A 17,847-nucleotide genomic window follows, 5' to 3' on the forward strand; every position below is an offset into this window, starting at 1 on the left:
TCTCTTCAGTGAAATCTAAATGCAGATTTCCCGGAAGGAAACTGTTGAAAAGATCGTTTTGTTTCGTACTTCCCATGAACATAAACCTTACGAAAAAAAAGACAATTATTTTTAGGCAGATATGTATTTCTTGCCACTTACGTTAATTGTACGAGAGACCATAATTTCAGTGGATTCGTAGATCATCTGAAATTTTCAAATTGCGGCTCTTTTCACACGCACTGATCTCACTGTAAAACTAGACACCTCGGGACATGTGGTTTGCATCCTAGATATCCTCCGTAATTCAGTTCTTCGATGACGTTTGCACACTTTTAGATGCTCTGATTGATTCTGTACTAGATTCCACACACCTTTCGCCTAGATGGAATAATTTCAGTTCATAGGAAAAAACACAATGACAGCGATTGTCACGCTGTGTCCCTTACGAGAAAACTTCAAGTTGTTTGCTCGTGGTCGATTTTCCGGCGAATTAAATTAGACTTTTTGTCTTGAAATCAATTCCGGCCGGTATTCATAACATAGGGAAAGCTGAGGTCCGTTCGTTCTGCCTCAATCAATACAATTGGTCAAGTTTTACTGACCAAAAGTTGGGATCTACTTGGGGTGCAGTGTGAAATTTCCGGGTGTACGTGCGCTATTTTATTATTTTAATCATATTGTGATTCTGACGGAAAAATCGACAAGATGCCTTCCAGCGAGCGTTTGCCACCGAAGGAGAGTGCCCTGTTTCGAAAGTTATTGGTATGTTATCTAACTTAATAATTTTTATAGGTTAAGCACCAAGCAGACAACTTGCAGATTTTCGTTACCGGGCAGTATCGGCGGCTCGGCAAGCGGGCACAGGCCGCGCTGCAGTGCAAGGGGTTGTGTACGTGTCGATGCATTAGTTCGGACGCTTGTATGAACTCGTTGCTGTTATCAATTGAATCTAATTGCCTCAGGCCCGAAGCGTAAGAAAATCTGGCCCTAGCTATTGGTTATGGGGCAGATCGTTATCATCGCGCCAACGCCTGGAGTAGAATCACCCGAAGGCTTCCTAATTCTTATGTATGCTTAATTAGAGCACCATGACTGTTAACTACGGCGGTGCAAGAAAGGCGAAAGTGCCACTGAAGGGATAATAATTGTTTTCCAGCTTCAGAACTGTTTGGGTAATGCATGACCCCCGTCCTTTTCAGTAAACGCCTCCTCGTCATCATATCTTAAAGAGAAAGAATTCCTCCTTTATTTTGAATTGAACCTCAACTGAACACATTGACTCGTAGATAGGATTTACGTGAAGATTATCCTTCGAGTTAGGTGCATGATTAATTTGGAAGCTTCTACATGGGGCGGTGCTTAATCCCCTCTTTAACTGCTGAGATGATCGTAGCTGTTTCTGTTGCGGAGATTCACCACAATTTATAGACCCAATTCACACCGCCGAAACTCCCAAGATTCTTTTTTCCTCGAAAGAGCAGAAATGTTAGATATCGTTTTGAGTTTTTTGTCAACTTCTAGTGAAAGGCCAGCCTCTTTAAGAGTTCAGTGTAGTCATTTGAAACTTGAAGTATTCACAATTCCCATCGTTTCGTCGGCGCAAACCGCAAGCAACATTTCGATACACTTGCAATAAGGAATTAAATCCTTGTTATCGATAATGGCTTGGAGGGGAGCGACATGAATTTCTTAGTGCTATGAGGATGGCATTTCATGTTATGTAGGTATTTGGAACCGGTATGAATTAAGGCAAGGTTGCAACACAGATCGAAGAGCAACTTTCGTTTATGGAAGCAACATTTTTAATAAGCCCAGCATTGTGGAAACTTTGTCCTTGTATTTTTGGGAACAGAAGGAAGCCTGCCGCGGCCGGATGTGGTGAGGGGAGTGGAGCAGGGATCTCTAGGGAATCACTGTTATGGTTTTTCTGGTAAAAATCGCGAATGAGAGGCGAAGATTTATACCTGGATTTCTACTGGTCGCAGAAAGGTGCGAGTGGGTCATTGTGGTGACTAGAAATTCCTTGCAGGTTGTGTCCATATCTCCACGCTTCATCTCCAGTAATAACGGTATTCAAGAAGTTTTCATTGTGGTTTTCACTTCCACTTTGAAGTTTCCCAATGCCTGTACAGTTCTTCTTTTGCATTTTGCTACATTCCTCTGCCATTCTCCGAATAGTAAGTCAATGATTAGAACGCACGAAGTCATTTACTGGGCCAAAGTCATTATCGTCCGTCGAATCTAATGTGCTTCCTGAACAAAGGTCGTCATCATTAACGGCGTAACAACGGGCATCTGGTCTAGGCCTGACTTAGTAAAGAACTACAGACATTCCAGTTTTACAGTTATCATTTGACCAATGGTATTTGGTCATTTTGCTTCTTTGGTTTTTGGTGCTGACGTTGCCACCATGAGCTTCGTCTTGCTTTCGTTAATGCTCAGCCCAATATCTGGATGACGGACGATTGTACATCTACATCTTCTTCCCACAATGCCAATATCGTCAGCACAGGCTAGTAGTTGGGTGGACTTGAAGAGGATAGTGCCCTTCGCGCTAACATAAAAATCGCGGATCATCTTTTCCAGGGCCAGGGTAAAAAGGATGCATGATAGAGCATCCCAATGTCCTACACCGTTGTCGACGATCATTGGTCTGGAGAGTGATTTTACTGCCGATTTGGCTTTGCACACGATATGTAAAAAGGTGAAAATCAGACTCCAAGTTTGTGGAGGAAGGGTGATAACATCTGACCCAACTAATAACCGATCAATAGATCTGTAGAACATTATGCAACTGCAATCAATCTCCTAACTTAAGAAACAGGATGAAAAGATGATCTGTGAATCTGTGAATGCGGTGTTGAAGAAATTATTGTTCATTCAGATGTTTGCTGGTCAGAGAGCCAAAAATCAAGTCATTAGCGTAGTCGATGAATTTTATTACTTCAAGGGATGTAGGAGGCTTCGGAGGCCACCCTATTTGATCCTTCTTCTACACTACATAAAATATTGTGGGTTAGCCAGAATATTGGCGATCAAACTGATTATTTTAATTTGGGAATTATAACAACGGGTAAACTATGCAAGGTGACCCAAATAACCAATCAAGTCCTCGCTCACAGCAAAAAAACCGCTTGTCAGTGCTGCAGGGAAACTAAATGGTGCTATATCCCAGCAATACCTTTAAGCCAACTTCAGACGCTATTTTCAAGTCCACTAAACGTGCTTAGCTCCAAGCAGAAACTGAATCATACTTGATTGTATTGGAAATGGGAGTAAACGCGGTAATTGAAGTGAACACATGGTAAAGGAAAAATGATCCTGAAGAAACTCAAAGTCTGATTGAAGGGAATTGGAAGTCAGATCAGCATAATGTTATATTATTTAAAGGAAGAATTAATGATGATCGACAATCGCGAACTCATGTCGTTTCAGTGAACCTTTTTTTTCAGTGGGAATAGCGATATCTAATGAAATTTTTATCGCGAGCCTATGGGCGAGATCTTCAACACAAGCAGCGATCGCCAAAATGATGAGTATCGCCAAAATCATGCGCATACGTAACTTTGAAGAAAACAAAATCCGTCCGGGCTCATGTCTTTCGTCTGCTTGAAGCATGAAAGAATAAGCGGATAAGGAGATACTACAGCTCTCAAAGCATTAAAAAGAGTTTGGGAGGAACAGTAACCCGCAAAAAATGCACACGTAAAAATCAGTGAAGACATGATAGTTCGGATGACGAAGACGGCAGATTCTAAGAATTTTGGGGTTTAATTTTTTTTTGTGTCAGGTGGAGGCTATTCAATAAAATAACGAGTTTTATAGAAATATTCTCTTTATAGTTTTGTATGTTACGGTCGGCTGGTTTGCGCCGACTTAAGCCATACTATAGGTGGCCGGTACCTTTCTTCAGAAAAATCGCATAAGAAGAAGGCAGCAGATGGCTTCCGAAGAACGTATAGAGTTATAAATTGTCCAGCAAGCAAGACTATCGTGTTGTTGAATTTCGTCTTCTGGATGGATCCAATGTCTGTCCACGAAGATTGCAATTTAATAAAAGCGAGGTTACATGGAGGTTGACTATGGTAGGTTTTGATGTGAGAATATGCTTCATCGGGACACTCTGTTGGGCCTCATTATTGGTTATAGGTGGACGTATCTAACTTACTGTTGCTTCACTGTTTGTCTGTGGAAACTAGCTTTCACTATTTATAGTACCTGATGCCAAGAACTTTCAAGGTTGAGTTCAGTGTCGCCGTGAGTCCTCACCCGCCCGGACCTTAATAATAGTTTTCCGTTTCTTTTGTTCCCTTTCGTAAAGTTAATGTAGTCTTTTTCTATTTCGCGGGCATCTTCCATTGGTCCCAAACGTATGCTTGCCCTTTCTTGTGTTACTTTTGCGGGTTGTAGAAAAGTCGAACAAAGGAAGCTGAGTACTTCAGATATGAAAGATTTTACGTTTCCTAATCATAAAACTTTCGATGTACTTTCTCCTCCTTTGCATATGTTTGCATTGTAAAATAAATTTGTCTTAGGTTTCATCGTTTCACCTGCAGCAGTTTTCGAATAGTGCAAGTTGAAAGTGGAATAAGCTTTGTCCTTTTTAGTCACGTAACGAAATGTTATCGGGGAATAGAAAAAGCGTCCTGTTCTTTGGAGGGTAGACGCATTGTTTATTGGACCATATGGTGCCAGCAAATACAAGTCGTTTTGTTGCATTTAATGTTCTGGATAAGTTAGCAGCAATAATTTAGTGGCGCTGTGAGTGTATCGATCTGAAAATTGGACCCCCGTACATTTTCACTTTGATTTTTTTCACGCTTTTGTTCTTCTAGTAGGCCTGTCTTTAAAGATATTTGGATTTAGAATCACACACCTACTATAGTTTGATTCCACACATTGCTGATTTCGATGGAATGTATTGCGTCCTGCCACAATATGTAAACAATCTGCCCATCAACAGTGACATTTTCATAAGAATTTCAATTTTGTCCAAAATGTTCATTCAAAAACATCAATCCCTCGTGAATTGGTTTATGAAATGCCTTAGTTGAGTAAGAAATTCCTTATGAGACGCAGCTGCTCGAAATATTGGGAAGGGCATGAAACTCCAGTAGGCCGAAAGTATACCATCAGATGGGTCTAATTCAGGGCTAGTAAGCTCTTACAAAACTCAGTGTTTGTTTAACAGCAAAACACCGGCCGTGGAGGTATTACTCGTCGGTTAATCACTTACTCTTGTCGAGGTTTGTCGGGCGCCGCCAGTGGGAGCGTCCGCACGTCGCTGCTTGAAGCCCGCTTGAATGACACAAGCATTTGATGGAACAATTAGGAACCAAGAGCCTCAAAGTAAATATTAAGAACAGGTAAATGGATTTGCCACTTGTACAAGGAGTAAAAAATGTAAATAAAGTAATAATAATATATATTGAGATAAAAGTAAACCTTACAGCAAAAATACAATGATTAGAAGAACTTTTCCTACCAGAATTAAGAATCGAACAAAGTGCTTTGGTGAAAATTGGCTCCAGTGATCGTTTTGGTTTTCGCTTTGTATCTGTTTATAGGTAGTGGTCATGAGCAGCCTAGAGGAGTTTTATACTATTCTTATATATTTTCTAACACGACAAATAATATATAAATGTACATACAAGTAAGGTAGCATTTAAGCTATTTAATGAGTTCATCAGTTGAGTTTGTTTAGATGACAGCCTTGGTGACGCAACGCCTTACTCTCATCTTAACAAAGGTTGAAAATATATCAGATTTCGTATATTCCCATATGAAAAATATGTAGGGGCCTAGCCAGATCACATGCGCTGAACCAAAGTATATGAAAAACAGATGTGCATGTAACTACCTTGTATGGCAGACATCCTTCTAATTTTTTGTAGATTGAAAGCGGAAAAATTTTAGAAAAAATCGAGGAGTTTTAAGTATTTATTTCAATCTAAAGTATATATATAAAAAATACAGTTTAAATCGCAAAAGGTCTAGCTGTATTAAAGCGTCAAACGGAGGGTTAAGATCCTTTTGATCATTGTGGAATAGTGTGCGGAGTCTAGACCTCTGTTTGACTTACTAGCCAGGGGAAGAAACTAATTGTTGTAATCACAGAAAAATGTTTGCATCGAGGTAGAGTCTGTATTGTTGTATAAAGTTGACATTGCTGCCAGATGCGGAAACAACAAAACAACAAAGTGGTAATTTACTAATCAATCAGACAGCATAAGAATATTTTGTTTTTGTAACCTTGTTTGTGGAGGACGTGCCAATTTACTTTATAGAATGTCTTGTTTCTAAAATATCGAACACTCCAACTTCTCAAGCTCTCTATCTTTTTTATCACTTTTCCCTATAATTCGAAATATCCCCTGTTGTAATTGATGACCTTCTGAGGGATTGTTGAATAGTAAAATAGTAGATAACGATTATGAATTGTTTCTTATCGGTCAGTTTTTGCACATTTGTTTAACTATATTGGATTCTTGTCTTTTGATGTCAATTTAAATATTTTAGCCTTATATTTGCTTTAACTATAATATGTGTTTGGATGCTATCAATATGTGTAAAAAATGTCCAAATCCATAAGTTAATATGTATGTTAACTAGATTCATATTACTACTAGTTGCCCCGGTGAAATTCGTATCGCCTTAAATCCGCCGAATTAAATTCTGTTTGTAGCTTTTATACTTAGTGGGAAAATCCTTCTGGCTGGTGAGGTAGTACAAAAACAATGTGAACAGTTGGGCCGTACGCTCAAGGTCACCCTCCTCTGTGTTCTCGGTTATTGGAACATAAAGAGGAGGGGCCGGGCTGCCAGATTGGGCAGGCGGGTGTTTGCTCGTGGAAGTCCCTCAGTGGGCATATGTGTCCCGCTGACGACTCGCACTATTTACCAGCTGGGGACTTCAGATGGCGAAGGCTCACCACCTGAGCCAAGTCAAGGATGATCTGGGTCGCCAACAACAAGACCTGATTACAAAAGCTCTCGTTTCAGACCCGTACAAATGCATACAAGATTACTGCGGCATATGGGGATCATTTCGCCAGATACGGAATATCCTAGAATTAGCATTGCCAACACTGCACAGAAGAGAGAGAGACTGAAGGCGGGGTGCCCTCATCCATTGTGGAATTGAATAAGAACGAATTATTATCCAAAGTCAATCTGCTTTAATTAAATTGCCCCTAATCAGCAATAATTTCCACGAGTTCTCCTTATTCTTTGTGAGGTTTTCTCAGTTAAAAGATTCAGTAAAATGCAAATAATGATTTTTTTTTCAGAAATGCTACGAAATGAAACAATACAAGAACGGCTTGAAATTAGCAAAACAAATCCTGTCGAATCCGAAATTCACAGAGCATGGGGAGACACTAGCGATGAAAGGACTCACATTGAACGGACTAGGTCGTCGCGAAGAGGCATATCAATATGTTCGACGTGGGTTAAGAAATGACCTCAAGTCGCATGTGTGTTGGCATGTCTACGGTCTTTTACAAAGATCAGATAAAAAATATGACGAGGCCATAAAGTGCTATCGAAACGCATTAAAATGGGAAAAGGATAACTTGCAAATCCTAAAGGACTTGTCCCTATTGCAAATACAGATGCGCGATTTGGAAGGTTATCGTGAAACTCGTCATCAACTATTCAAACTACGACCATCGCAGCAAGCTTCCTGGATAGGATTTACAATGAGTTACCACTTGTTGGGTGACTATGAAACGGCCAATATTATTTTGGAGACTTTCAGACAATCGCAAGCTTTAGTTGTAAGTGGTTGGAAGACTACTCCCGAAGGTGTTGCTACTAATCTCTGGTATTTCACAGGAAAACTACGATTACAGAAACAGCGAATTGCTGCTTTATCAAAATCAGATTCTCATAGAATCGGGAAATTACGAAAAAGCGCTTGAACATTTGACAAAATTTTCAGCGCAGATATTTGATAAATTATCGCTTAAGGAGGCCATGGGAGACTTGCACATAAAGTTGGGCCAGCAGAGTTTAGCGGTGCCTATATACGAACAGCTGATAAAAAGGAACCCCGAGAACGTGCTGTACTACGCTAAGTACTTCGAAGCGAAGGGAATTACGGATAATGGGTCCAAATTGGCTGAATATAAGAAATTTCAGGTGAGTGCAGCATTTAGAAGAAGCTCTTCCCATTTGTTGCTAGCAACGCTTATCCAGATAATCGAATAATGGCTTTTCTAGGAATCATATCCGTATGCAATGTGTCCCAAGCGCCTGCCGTTAGATATTGCATTTGGCGATGAATTCCGAGAAATTATCGACGGATACTTGCGCCGTGGCCTACGAAAAGGTGTCCCGCCTCTGTTCGTTAACGTTCGTTCTCTTTATAAAGATCCTGAGAAAACTAGCATTATATCACAACTTGTCCATGAATATCATCAAAATTTGAATGAGAGCGGTCATTTCTCGAAGGATGATTGTGAACAAAAGAAGCCTGTGGAGCCGGCTTCCGCGCTTCTTTGGACGCTACTGTTTTTGTCGCAGCACTACGACTTTTTGCGTGACACAGATAAAGCGCTGAAATATATCAACCTAGCAATAGATCATACACCGACGTTAATAGAATTATTTGTGACGAAAGGACGCATTTACAAACACGCCGGGAATCCAGTGGAGGCGTATAAATGGCTGGACGAAGCGCAGAGCTTAGATACAGCCGATAGGTATAGTATAATGAAACGTAACGTGGGAAGTCTTGAGAATAAATTGTTGTTTGTAGATACATTAACTCAAAGTGTGCGAAATACATGCTACAGGCGAACTTGATTACGGAGGCAGAGGAGATTTGCGCTAAATTCACCAGAGAGGGCATTTCAGCGATGGAGAATTTGAATGAAATGCAGTGCATGTGGTTCCAAACGGAATGCGCTCTCGCATATCAACGTCTTGGCAAATGGGGAGACGCTCTGAAGAAATGCCACGAAGTCGATCGACATTTCGCGGAAATCATTGAGGACCAATTTGATTTTCACACGTATTGCATGCGAAAAATGACATTACGTTCTTACGTCGGACTTTTACGGCTTGAAGACGTGCTCAGAGCTCATCCGTTCTACTTTAAGGCCGCCAAATGTGCCATCGAGGTAAGTCTGTTTGCATGTGATCGATGAATAGATATAAAATAGTTGGTGGGTCTCGTTTTAGGTGTATATTAGGCTTTTTGATAAGCCTCTGGAGAGTGAAAAAACGGTTGAGGAAATCGATACAGGTAACATTGACGTTATCAAATAAAACGTATAATTTGATTTTTTGGTTCTCAGAAAACTTGCCCCCCGCGGAATTGAAAAAGTTGCGCAACAAGCAAAGAAAGGCCAAGAAAAAGGCGGAAATAGAAAGCGCGCAGGCAGCTCAGGCAGCATCCAAAAAAGAACAACATCAAAAATCAAAGCAACAAAATCCTCAGGAAGCTGATCCTGAAGCTCCGCAACTCGACGAGTTGATTCCTGAGAAGCTCGAAAGACCAGAAGATGCACTGGAGAAGGCAATAGATTTCTTGAAACCGCTGCAGACCCTGGCCAAAGATAGAATCGAAACGCATTTACTAGCATTCGAAGTGTATTCGCGAAAGAACAAAATCCTTCTCATGATCCAATCAGTGAAACGAGCGCGTAAGCTAGATTCGACAAACCCCGTGCTGCATGCGTGCATTGTGAAGTTACTCATAGCTTTAACCGAAGAAAACGTAAACAATTTTCATCCTAGCGTAAAATCAGTTGTGGAAAAGGTTCGCACCGAGCTGAGTGGGGGAAAGACAGCGAGCGCCTTGAATGACGACTTCATTCGGAAATATGAAAAGTCAGTTCCTCATTTACTCGAGGGAGCTAAGATGATGTACATATTGGACCGGAGTAAAAAGGAAGAAGCTATCAAACTGGCAACTTCGTTCGACATGGAAAACGCTTGCATTGAGGTAAGTAAACATTTAAGAGACTGCGATCGAGAGGTCACCGACACGACATCTTTGCAGGATTGTACGAAAGTGTTTGAATGTCTTCGTTGTGGGGAGTTTGGCGAGTGCGAGGAACAACTGAAAACGTTCAAGGAACGTTGCCACAAACGTTTCAAATACGCTTGTTTATTCAGTGAAGCCAAATCCGAGGAGAATCACGGGGACGAGGTTCCCGACACACAAACTGCAAACTCATAAGAATTTAAGTGTTTAGGGGAGAAAGTTGAGCGAAGGCAAATGCAAATTACAGCGACATTACTATAGAAACGAACTAACTCCTATCTACGGTTACAATTACAACGTCAAAAGGAAATTTGGATAACTTTGGAAACTAATAGACATGAAATTTTGAAAATCTTCGTATTGTATTCTCAAGTGATCGTTTAAATAGAAAGTCAAAATGTGATTGTTTTGTTTATATGTTCAGGGATAGAAAAATTGCAATCGGACGTTGCGGAAAAAGAGAATTGCAGAGCGTACGAAGCATTAGGTTAAATTTCAAGATTGGTTTTGCTCTTTTTGCAGCGAAAAGGACAAACCCGAACACGAAGTTTGTATTTATCTTGACGTTTGAGTAAAATGATTATACATAAATTGTGTTCTGTCTCATTATTTGTGTGGTTAGATATCGTCATTATTGAAAAGAGACATTTTAGGGAAGTTTTCCTCATCATCGTAGTAAGGGGCGAAGTTTTTCATGGATGGAAAATAAACCAAATGCACCAAAACACCAGGATCACTTAAGAAATCTTAGTGAATGGTAGTTTTACGAAGATAATGTCCAGGTAAACTTTTTTTACTTTATCTAATTTTTTATGGATTAGATCTTTCTTTGGGTAGCATGTTTTCCTCTAGGCCCGGTGGAGCTGTTGCGTTTAAAACTACCGCCAGAGAAACTGTCGAATGTTCTTAGCGAAACTTTTTCCTCTCCGTTGCGTGTCATACATCTGCTGGAACACAAAGTATCTATTCAGCAGAGCCTTACAGACGTTGGTATGCAGTTCAAATGCTTTTTCGACTACGATATTGTATGCAATGCAATTCAAACTGAATTTTCCTTCCAGTACAACGATTCTGCGCTGTTGATGTTGCTAAACTGGAAATTATCCAAAGCTTTAATATTTTTTGCAACGTCTGCGGGCGACTAAATATTTATGAATAATGGACGATAACAATTAACCAATTGACAATATTTAATGACGATAGAAGTATTTCAGATCTGTGTCCGAGAAATTGGAAAAATTACTGGCGAATCGATATTAAAGGGCGAATATTAGATAAATGTGAACTTTTGAACTTGCTTAAAGAATCTGCAACTATAAAACGAAGCCTTTTTGGTCTAGACTTGCAGGTATTCCATTGCACCTTATTTTTTCTTTTGGGAAGACCAAACCATTAGTGCATCTTATTAGTTAAGAAATTGAACCACAACTAGCGCCATTCTGGATGCCGCAAAGTTGGGGTAAGTAGAAATATAATTTAACTATATGCACCTTCATTCTTTGAGACAAACCTATGGAGCTGGTTAAATTTAACACGTAAGAAAGCATTCAAGACCAAGGACATGCAGATAGTTTTGTTGAAATCTGGTACAATATAATAGTTGAAGAAAGATAGCCGCTCGAAAATAATAAAAAAAAGTGAATCAATGAAGGTCAAGGTTTCTTAACAGAAGTCATTTTTGGAAAGGTACAGATTCACGAGCAAAATATATGAGCAATGGTAGTAGATCTTTCAGTATATTTGAAAGATTTTCATTCTAAAAGTTCACATACCTATTACCTATTCTACGAACCTATTGGTTCTTAATTTAAGTTCTTTTGGGAGTAGGGTAGGTACATTTGTTTACGCACATAGTGTTGGACTTCCGCAACAGTACGCTGCCGGACTACTAACTAAACACCCCCTGTCATCCGAGAACTAGCCTGGAACCGTTTGACACATTACTTCGGGCCAGCAGCCCAACCCCCCCCCCCCCCCCCCCCCCCCTCTCCCGGCTTTGGGAGCGTTCAAGTCAGGGAATCACTTTCACCAACGGAAGGGGAGGAAGGGAGTTGTTAATTCAGGGAATCCCTTATCATCCGCTCCTTCCGCCGATCGAGTTCAATCTTCTTCGCAATAAGTAGAGCCCGAACGTAATGCGCAACACGATTCCAGCTGCCAGCGCTTTTCAGTATCTCTCTGACATTGTTGTCTGGAGAGAGCTTCCCTGTGTCTGCATAATGCTGCTGATGAAACCCGTCTCACCTCCCGGAAGGTGTGTTCAACATCAGAGATCTTGCCCTCCCAATCCTGTGCAGGTAAAACTGAAAACCTCCATGCCCGATTAGAAGTTCGGTAAGGAAGTAATCAATCGCATCGTGCATTCGGTTCAGTCACGGGTCTAAATTGTCGATGAGCCGCGCAGTCCATCTGCTCCTTGGCTCATTTTGCCAAGAGAGTTGCGTTGCCAAGTAAGGGTGCGTTGACGTTCTTCACGGGCAACCAAGCCTCTTAATTTTTCGTCCTTACGGCGGTAGATAGCTTTGCGCACCCTGGCAAGGAGGGCAACGCGGATCAATCCCGCAATCGCCATCACGGCCCGTTCAGAGACAGTGCGATAAGCAGACGCCACTTGCGAAAATTCAGGCCATCAGCACATACCTCCGCGCCATAGAGCAGAAATGACTATGTTGCTCCCATAAGGAGACGTCTCCTAGTAGATATAGGGCCCCCAACATTCGCCATTAGTTGACTCCAGCTGCACCCTCTCCGCTGCTGCTTTGATTGGCTCGAAAAAGCTCATCTTCGAATCAAGCAGCAAGTAGGGAGCGTTCCAGAGGTCTGTCTGGCCCTAGAATAGATGCCTGTGCTACTCGTGACGTGACTTCCATCCTCCTCTGGCCCTCTAGCGTCTCATAGAGCAGGGAGCGGTTTTTCAGATAATCCCTCAATATCCGCTAGAGATAGCTTGGCACGTTGAATGAGTTTTCTAATGTGCCTAGCATATCGGTCCATTTTACGGAATAGAAGGTATTTTTGATATCAAGCGTTATGAGGAGCGCTGTCCGTCGAGATCGGCGGCTGTGTGACCCGGCTCGATTAAACGCATCTACGACCTCCATAACAGCATCCAATGTAAATTTCCCTGTTCTGAACCCGAACTGCCTTGGGGATAAGTCCCCGGCAGCACGGACCGCTTCAGCGAGTCTACCCCTGATGGGTTTCTCGAGCACTTTTCCGGCCGTGTCAAGCATACACAGCGGTCGGTATGCAGACGGGAGCTCCGGGTTTCTTTTACCCTTGCTGATCAAAAAGCCCTCCTTCTAGCAAGCGTTGAACACCTCAAGCAGCAAATCTGGCAGTTGGCGGAACACCAGTTTGTAAACTTCCGCCGGGATACCATCAGGACCTAGCGCCTTCTTGTTTTTCATAGTGAGAACCGCTTCTTTGAGCTCTCTCATTGTGAAAACGGGACAATCCTCGACGCTTTCCGCGCTATTGACATCAACCCGTACAAGATGTTTGGAAAACAATGGTCGGTACTTAGTATGCAGGGCCCCGATTTTTCGGATGACAAACTTATTGAGCCCACGGGTCCTCATTCATCTAGTTGACAAGATTCTGCCAGCCGCGTGCTTTGTTTTTATTTATAGCGTTGCGGATTCCCCGGAGCGTCCACCAGCACGACTCTGCCTGCTTCAAGAGTTTCGACAAACTTCCCGATGTTCACCCTCGCGACATTCCACAGGAAGGGGAAGCGTCGCGTTGGTGCCCGTCGGCAAATAGCGTCAATCATTTCCAACGTGATGTATTGGTGATCACTTACCGAGAAGCCTTCTAGAACTCGTCACCCGTCCACCGATGATGCCAGAAATTCCGACGCAAAAGTGATATCAAGAATGCTTCCTTCACAGCCTGGGCGCCGAAACGTTGGCGTGGATCCGGTGTTTAAAACTACGATCCCGGTTCTCGTCGCCATTTCCAGAATCCGTCTCCCTCTGGAGTCTGACTGAGGTATGCCCCATTCAAGGGTCGTAGCATTAAAATCACCACCTATCAGGATTCGTCCCTCCGTGCTCGAAACGGCATCCTCCAGAGCATTAAGCCGGTGCCGAAAGTCCGGCATCGTCTTCTTTGGCGTCAGGTAAACGCTAAAAAACTAAATACCGGATCCAGACAAACCCATTTCCTCGACCTTCGGCAATAACACGAAGTCGAACGTCGTCCCGAACCCAGATGACAGCGGTGCTCGATAAGTGGAGATGCCATGAGGCCGGGTCCCTGTTTCGGTATTGCTTGCTAATTAGTACTAGATTAACATTTACTTCCGCAGCGAACTGTTCTAGCCGTTGGTCTCCGGTGCATGTCAATTTATAAAATATGCCATTCGCACCCTAGCCCTATCAAATTCGGCCCTGAAGATTGGATTGGAGCCCGCAGTGTGTGCGACGCTCTCACTAGACGCACCACGATCCCTGCAGAGAACGCAACTTTTGCAAGTCTTCGCTTGATGACCTACATGGTCGTATCTTCGGCATGCTGTCCTCCTGTCCGACCCTTTGCAAGTGGCCGACGTGTGTCCATAGTCCATACACCTGTAGCACTTGATGGCGACGAATTCACACTCTGCATAATATCCATCCATATTGCTCGGGGACTTCCACCACGACGAGTTTCTGGTTTCGAGCTTTACATTTATTTAGAAGTGATACCTCTCCTGTAGCGGATTTCACTAAGGACTTCCGTAAATGTCTTACCTTCCGTCGGCTTAATGAGCAGAGCCGTTTGTGTCCGAATCCATCTGCTTAGGACTAGCGATTCTGACTGGGCTTTTTTTCGGAACAGGGGCACCACCGGGTATTGGAGTATCTTCGCACGGTCAGTCGCGCCACTTGATAACGCTTTCTCTTTATTTGGGCGCCCCAGGGTCACATCGGGTAATTCAGCCCTCGCTGCCTCTTTCGCTGATCGCTGTGGTGAACGAAGCATTTTTGTGTTGCACCCGAACGCACTCAGCTCTTCCTCCTTCCCTGTTATTTCGTCGATTTTTTTTGTTGGTTTATGTGTATTCTCCATGGAAAACTCATCAGCACATCGTGTGCAACGGAGCGGGCCGCAATAGTTAGGAACGGGTCTACACTTGGAGACACAGCCCCTACCCCAGTTCCCTGAGGCCTGACCTACGTTTAGCTGATTCTGGAATTCACGGACGAATCAGCGCTCGCTCGGGGCAACGCGGTCTACTAACACCGGTTCAATGCACACTACCCGACCAGGGTCCCTAAGGGGCTGTCTGGCTGGGGCTGATATACGTGACAACTACCACCTTGGCAGAACTGGGCTCACATCACGACATCAACATCGACAGAGAGCGTGGAATTTAGTATAGCTTTAGTTTCTACACAGTATGCAACTCTTCATAAGTTAGAGAAGTGCTGCTGATGACCTCCTTCAGATGATGTTTCCCGATTTTAGTTCACCGAAATCTCGGGATCTGAGTGGGACGAAATGCTACTCGATACTTTCCTCTGAATAGTAGTGATAATGGCTTGTTTTTCTGAGCTTGACAACGGTTATTGTAGTTCTCTTAATTCATTTTTGTCTCAAGTCGTAAACTTTTACTAATTTTTTCACCTGACGGTTGTTGATGGAAAATACCTGCCTATGGTGCTGTTACTCATGAATCATTTCTTTCAAACACCTTCAGAAGAAGTGGTCTAATGGATTTAAATCGGCCGATCTTACAGGATACCGCACTGGCCCATCATGGTCTATTCACTGTTCACGATATTTTTCATTAAGGATATAACCTCCCTGAAATTATGTGGTGGTGAACCAACGTATTGAATCTACATCTTCCTCTTTCTGTTACGTGACAGATTTTCTAATAAATCGAACAAAAACCTTTCAATCGGTTTTGGGGAATATAAAGTCGTGTAAGTTGGCCGCCAATGATTCCTGCCCAAGCGTTTAAACGTCATCAGTTTGGTGATATGCTTCACAAATCAATTCACCAGTGACTATTGTGGTAATTAAAAGTCCCTTCTTGGCTTAAAAGACATTTGTCGGTAAATGCAATTTATTGGTAAGTTTTTTTCTACTAATTTAACTCTTTCTTATGAACCCCTAATAATTAAAAACCATTTCGAATGTTGTTAACCCCGCTACGCCAGGCAGGTCGTTTTAATTTAGAAGAAAAACAGAAAATGTTCATTTTGTCTATTGAAAAATAATCAAAAAATTTGAATTCGTATTCATATTCGTATCTAAAACTAAAACAATAATTATAAATACAAATCATTCAACTTATCGCGAGTTTTATCCAGGACCTGACGGTTATGGTATCGCTCATAGATTTCATCGTTATGTAGGCTACGGAATCGTCCATCCTCCTGTAGGGAGCCAAAAATTCTTCGGAGGATTCTTCTCTCGCACGCGGCCAAGAGTTCGCAATTCTTGCATGAGGACTCAATAGGTTACGGTGAGCGGGTCACTTAACTTGTATGGATGAGGATGATCCAGCCCGAAAAGTCTATAAGAGCAATATCTATGGTAGAAAAAGAAGACGAGGCAGATTCTGCCTGAGATGGAGCGATGGCGTAGGTCAGGACGCCAGGCAGCTTTTAGGGATATCCAATTGGTGGACCTCTGCGCAAAACCGGGATGTCTGGAGTTCCTTATTAAGACAGGCCTAGACCGGATACTGGTTGTTGCGTCGTTGATGATGATGATGATAGGTACAATCAAGGAATATTTCGAATAGGTGAATAGGGAATTTCTCACACAAGATGAACACAAAACCTTTATACCCGAAGCGTCCAGCTTCCGGTATTCCAACTTGTTTACAAGAAAGTTAATACATTGTGTATATCAAAGTTCGAAAAAATTGATTTAAACAGCAAAATTTTGAAACAACTTACTTTCTTTTTACAGATAAACTTTTTTCTTTTAGAGTGATGTCTTGGCAATGATTCAACTAGACTTGCGCTTCCATCCAGTGCAGAGGCAACTCATCAGACGCTGCCTCACCTCTGCCCTGGTTGCAGCGTGACCAAAGTTGCTACAAAGTAATATTTGCTCCCTTGTATAAACACGACATGTATATGAATTATATTGAGGACAAAACCGCCGAACAAAAATTCTGGCCTAAAGCCGGCCGAGGCTAAACTAAATTTTTGTTTAGGAATTGAGGGAACCCTAAGTTCGCCACCCACTTGATGGTGGGCCGGACCAGTTTGTGAAGCAAATTACTTCCATGGTTGTGCCGGACCGGACTTGTGGAAGTAAGTTGCTCTCCAGCTGGTCCCATTCGCTAACAAGTAGACGATGGACTGCATCAAATTCCTAAACAAAATCTAGTTTAGCTTCGGTCGGCTTAGGCCTGGATTTTTTTATCCGATTTTGTTGCAATTCATACACATGTCACGTTTTTGGATTTACATAAGGGAGCATATACCCAGGGTTGAGGTGAGGCAGCGTCTGATGAGTCGCCTCTGCCCTGGGCGAAACCGCAAGACTAATTTTTGCATCTTGGGTGCTTGTTCAAGACTGAGGCATCCGCGGATCACAACCGTGGAAGTAAGTTCCTCAATTTCTAAATAAGATTTATGATTCAAAGTTTTTTTAACTGCTCTAGCCATTGTAGTTTTTTGAGTTATTACACTTTCAGTGTAGTAAAGGTGTAGAAATTAAAATGCATGTCATCAAAAGGTATTTGCTTAGAATTACTTGAAGGTGAGCCTGGCAAAAGCTTACTCGATAGTTTTGAAACATTTTATTTTCCATTTAATAGCTTTTTTTAAATAAAAAGATCAAGTCAAATTTGTTCGTCAATAATTCCAATTTATTTTGTAAGTTTCGCCATTCTGCGAACGAGAATTTTAAAATTATATC

At 42.1% G+C, this 17,847-nt stretch overlaps 1 protein-coding gene across 1 annotated transcript; it reads left to right on the top strand.

The window, feature by feature from the left end:
* Window positions 1–401: 401 nt before the first annotated feature.
* On the top strand, window positions 402–10,376 carry LOC119660985 (N-alpha-acetyltransferase 15, NatA auxiliary subunit). Its single transcript, XM_038070073.1, has 8 exons — window positions 402–744; window positions 7,271–7,759; window positions 7,818–8,123; window positions 8,205–8,686; window positions 8,743–9,106; window positions 9,168–9,231; window positions 9,284–9,933; window positions 9,991–10,376. The coding sequence occupies exons 1-8, from the start codon at window positions 688–690 to the stop codon at window positions 10,168–10,170; spliced, it is 2,592 nt and encodes an 863-aa protein (XP_037926001.1). The 5' UTR covers window positions 402–687; the 3' UTR covers window positions 10,171–10,376.
* Window positions 10,377–17,847: the final 7,471 nt, after the last annotated feature.

This window comes from Hermetia illucens, chromosome 1, assembly GCF_905115235.1.
Source record: "Hermetia illucens chromosome 1, iHerIll2.2.curated.20191125, whole genome shotgun sequence".
Lineage (NCBI taxonomy): Eukaryota > Metazoa > Arthropoda > Insecta > Diptera > Stratiomyidae > Hermetia > Hermetia illucens.

Excerpts from the sequence above, each read along its gene's own strand:
- LOC119660985 (XM_038070073.1), top strand. The coding sequence starts at position 688 with ATGCCTTCCAGCGAGCGTTTGCCACCGAAGGAGAGTGCCCTGTTTCGA. Across the intron at positions 8,124-8,204 it reads CTGAATATAAGAAATTTCAG|GAATCATATCCGTATGCAAT; the intron begins GTGAGTGCAGCA and ends TGGCTTTTCTAG. Across the intron at positions 8,687-8,742 it reads AGCTTAGATACAGCCGATAG|ATACATTAACTCAAAGTGTG; the intron begins GTATAGTATAAT and ends TGTTGTTTGTAG.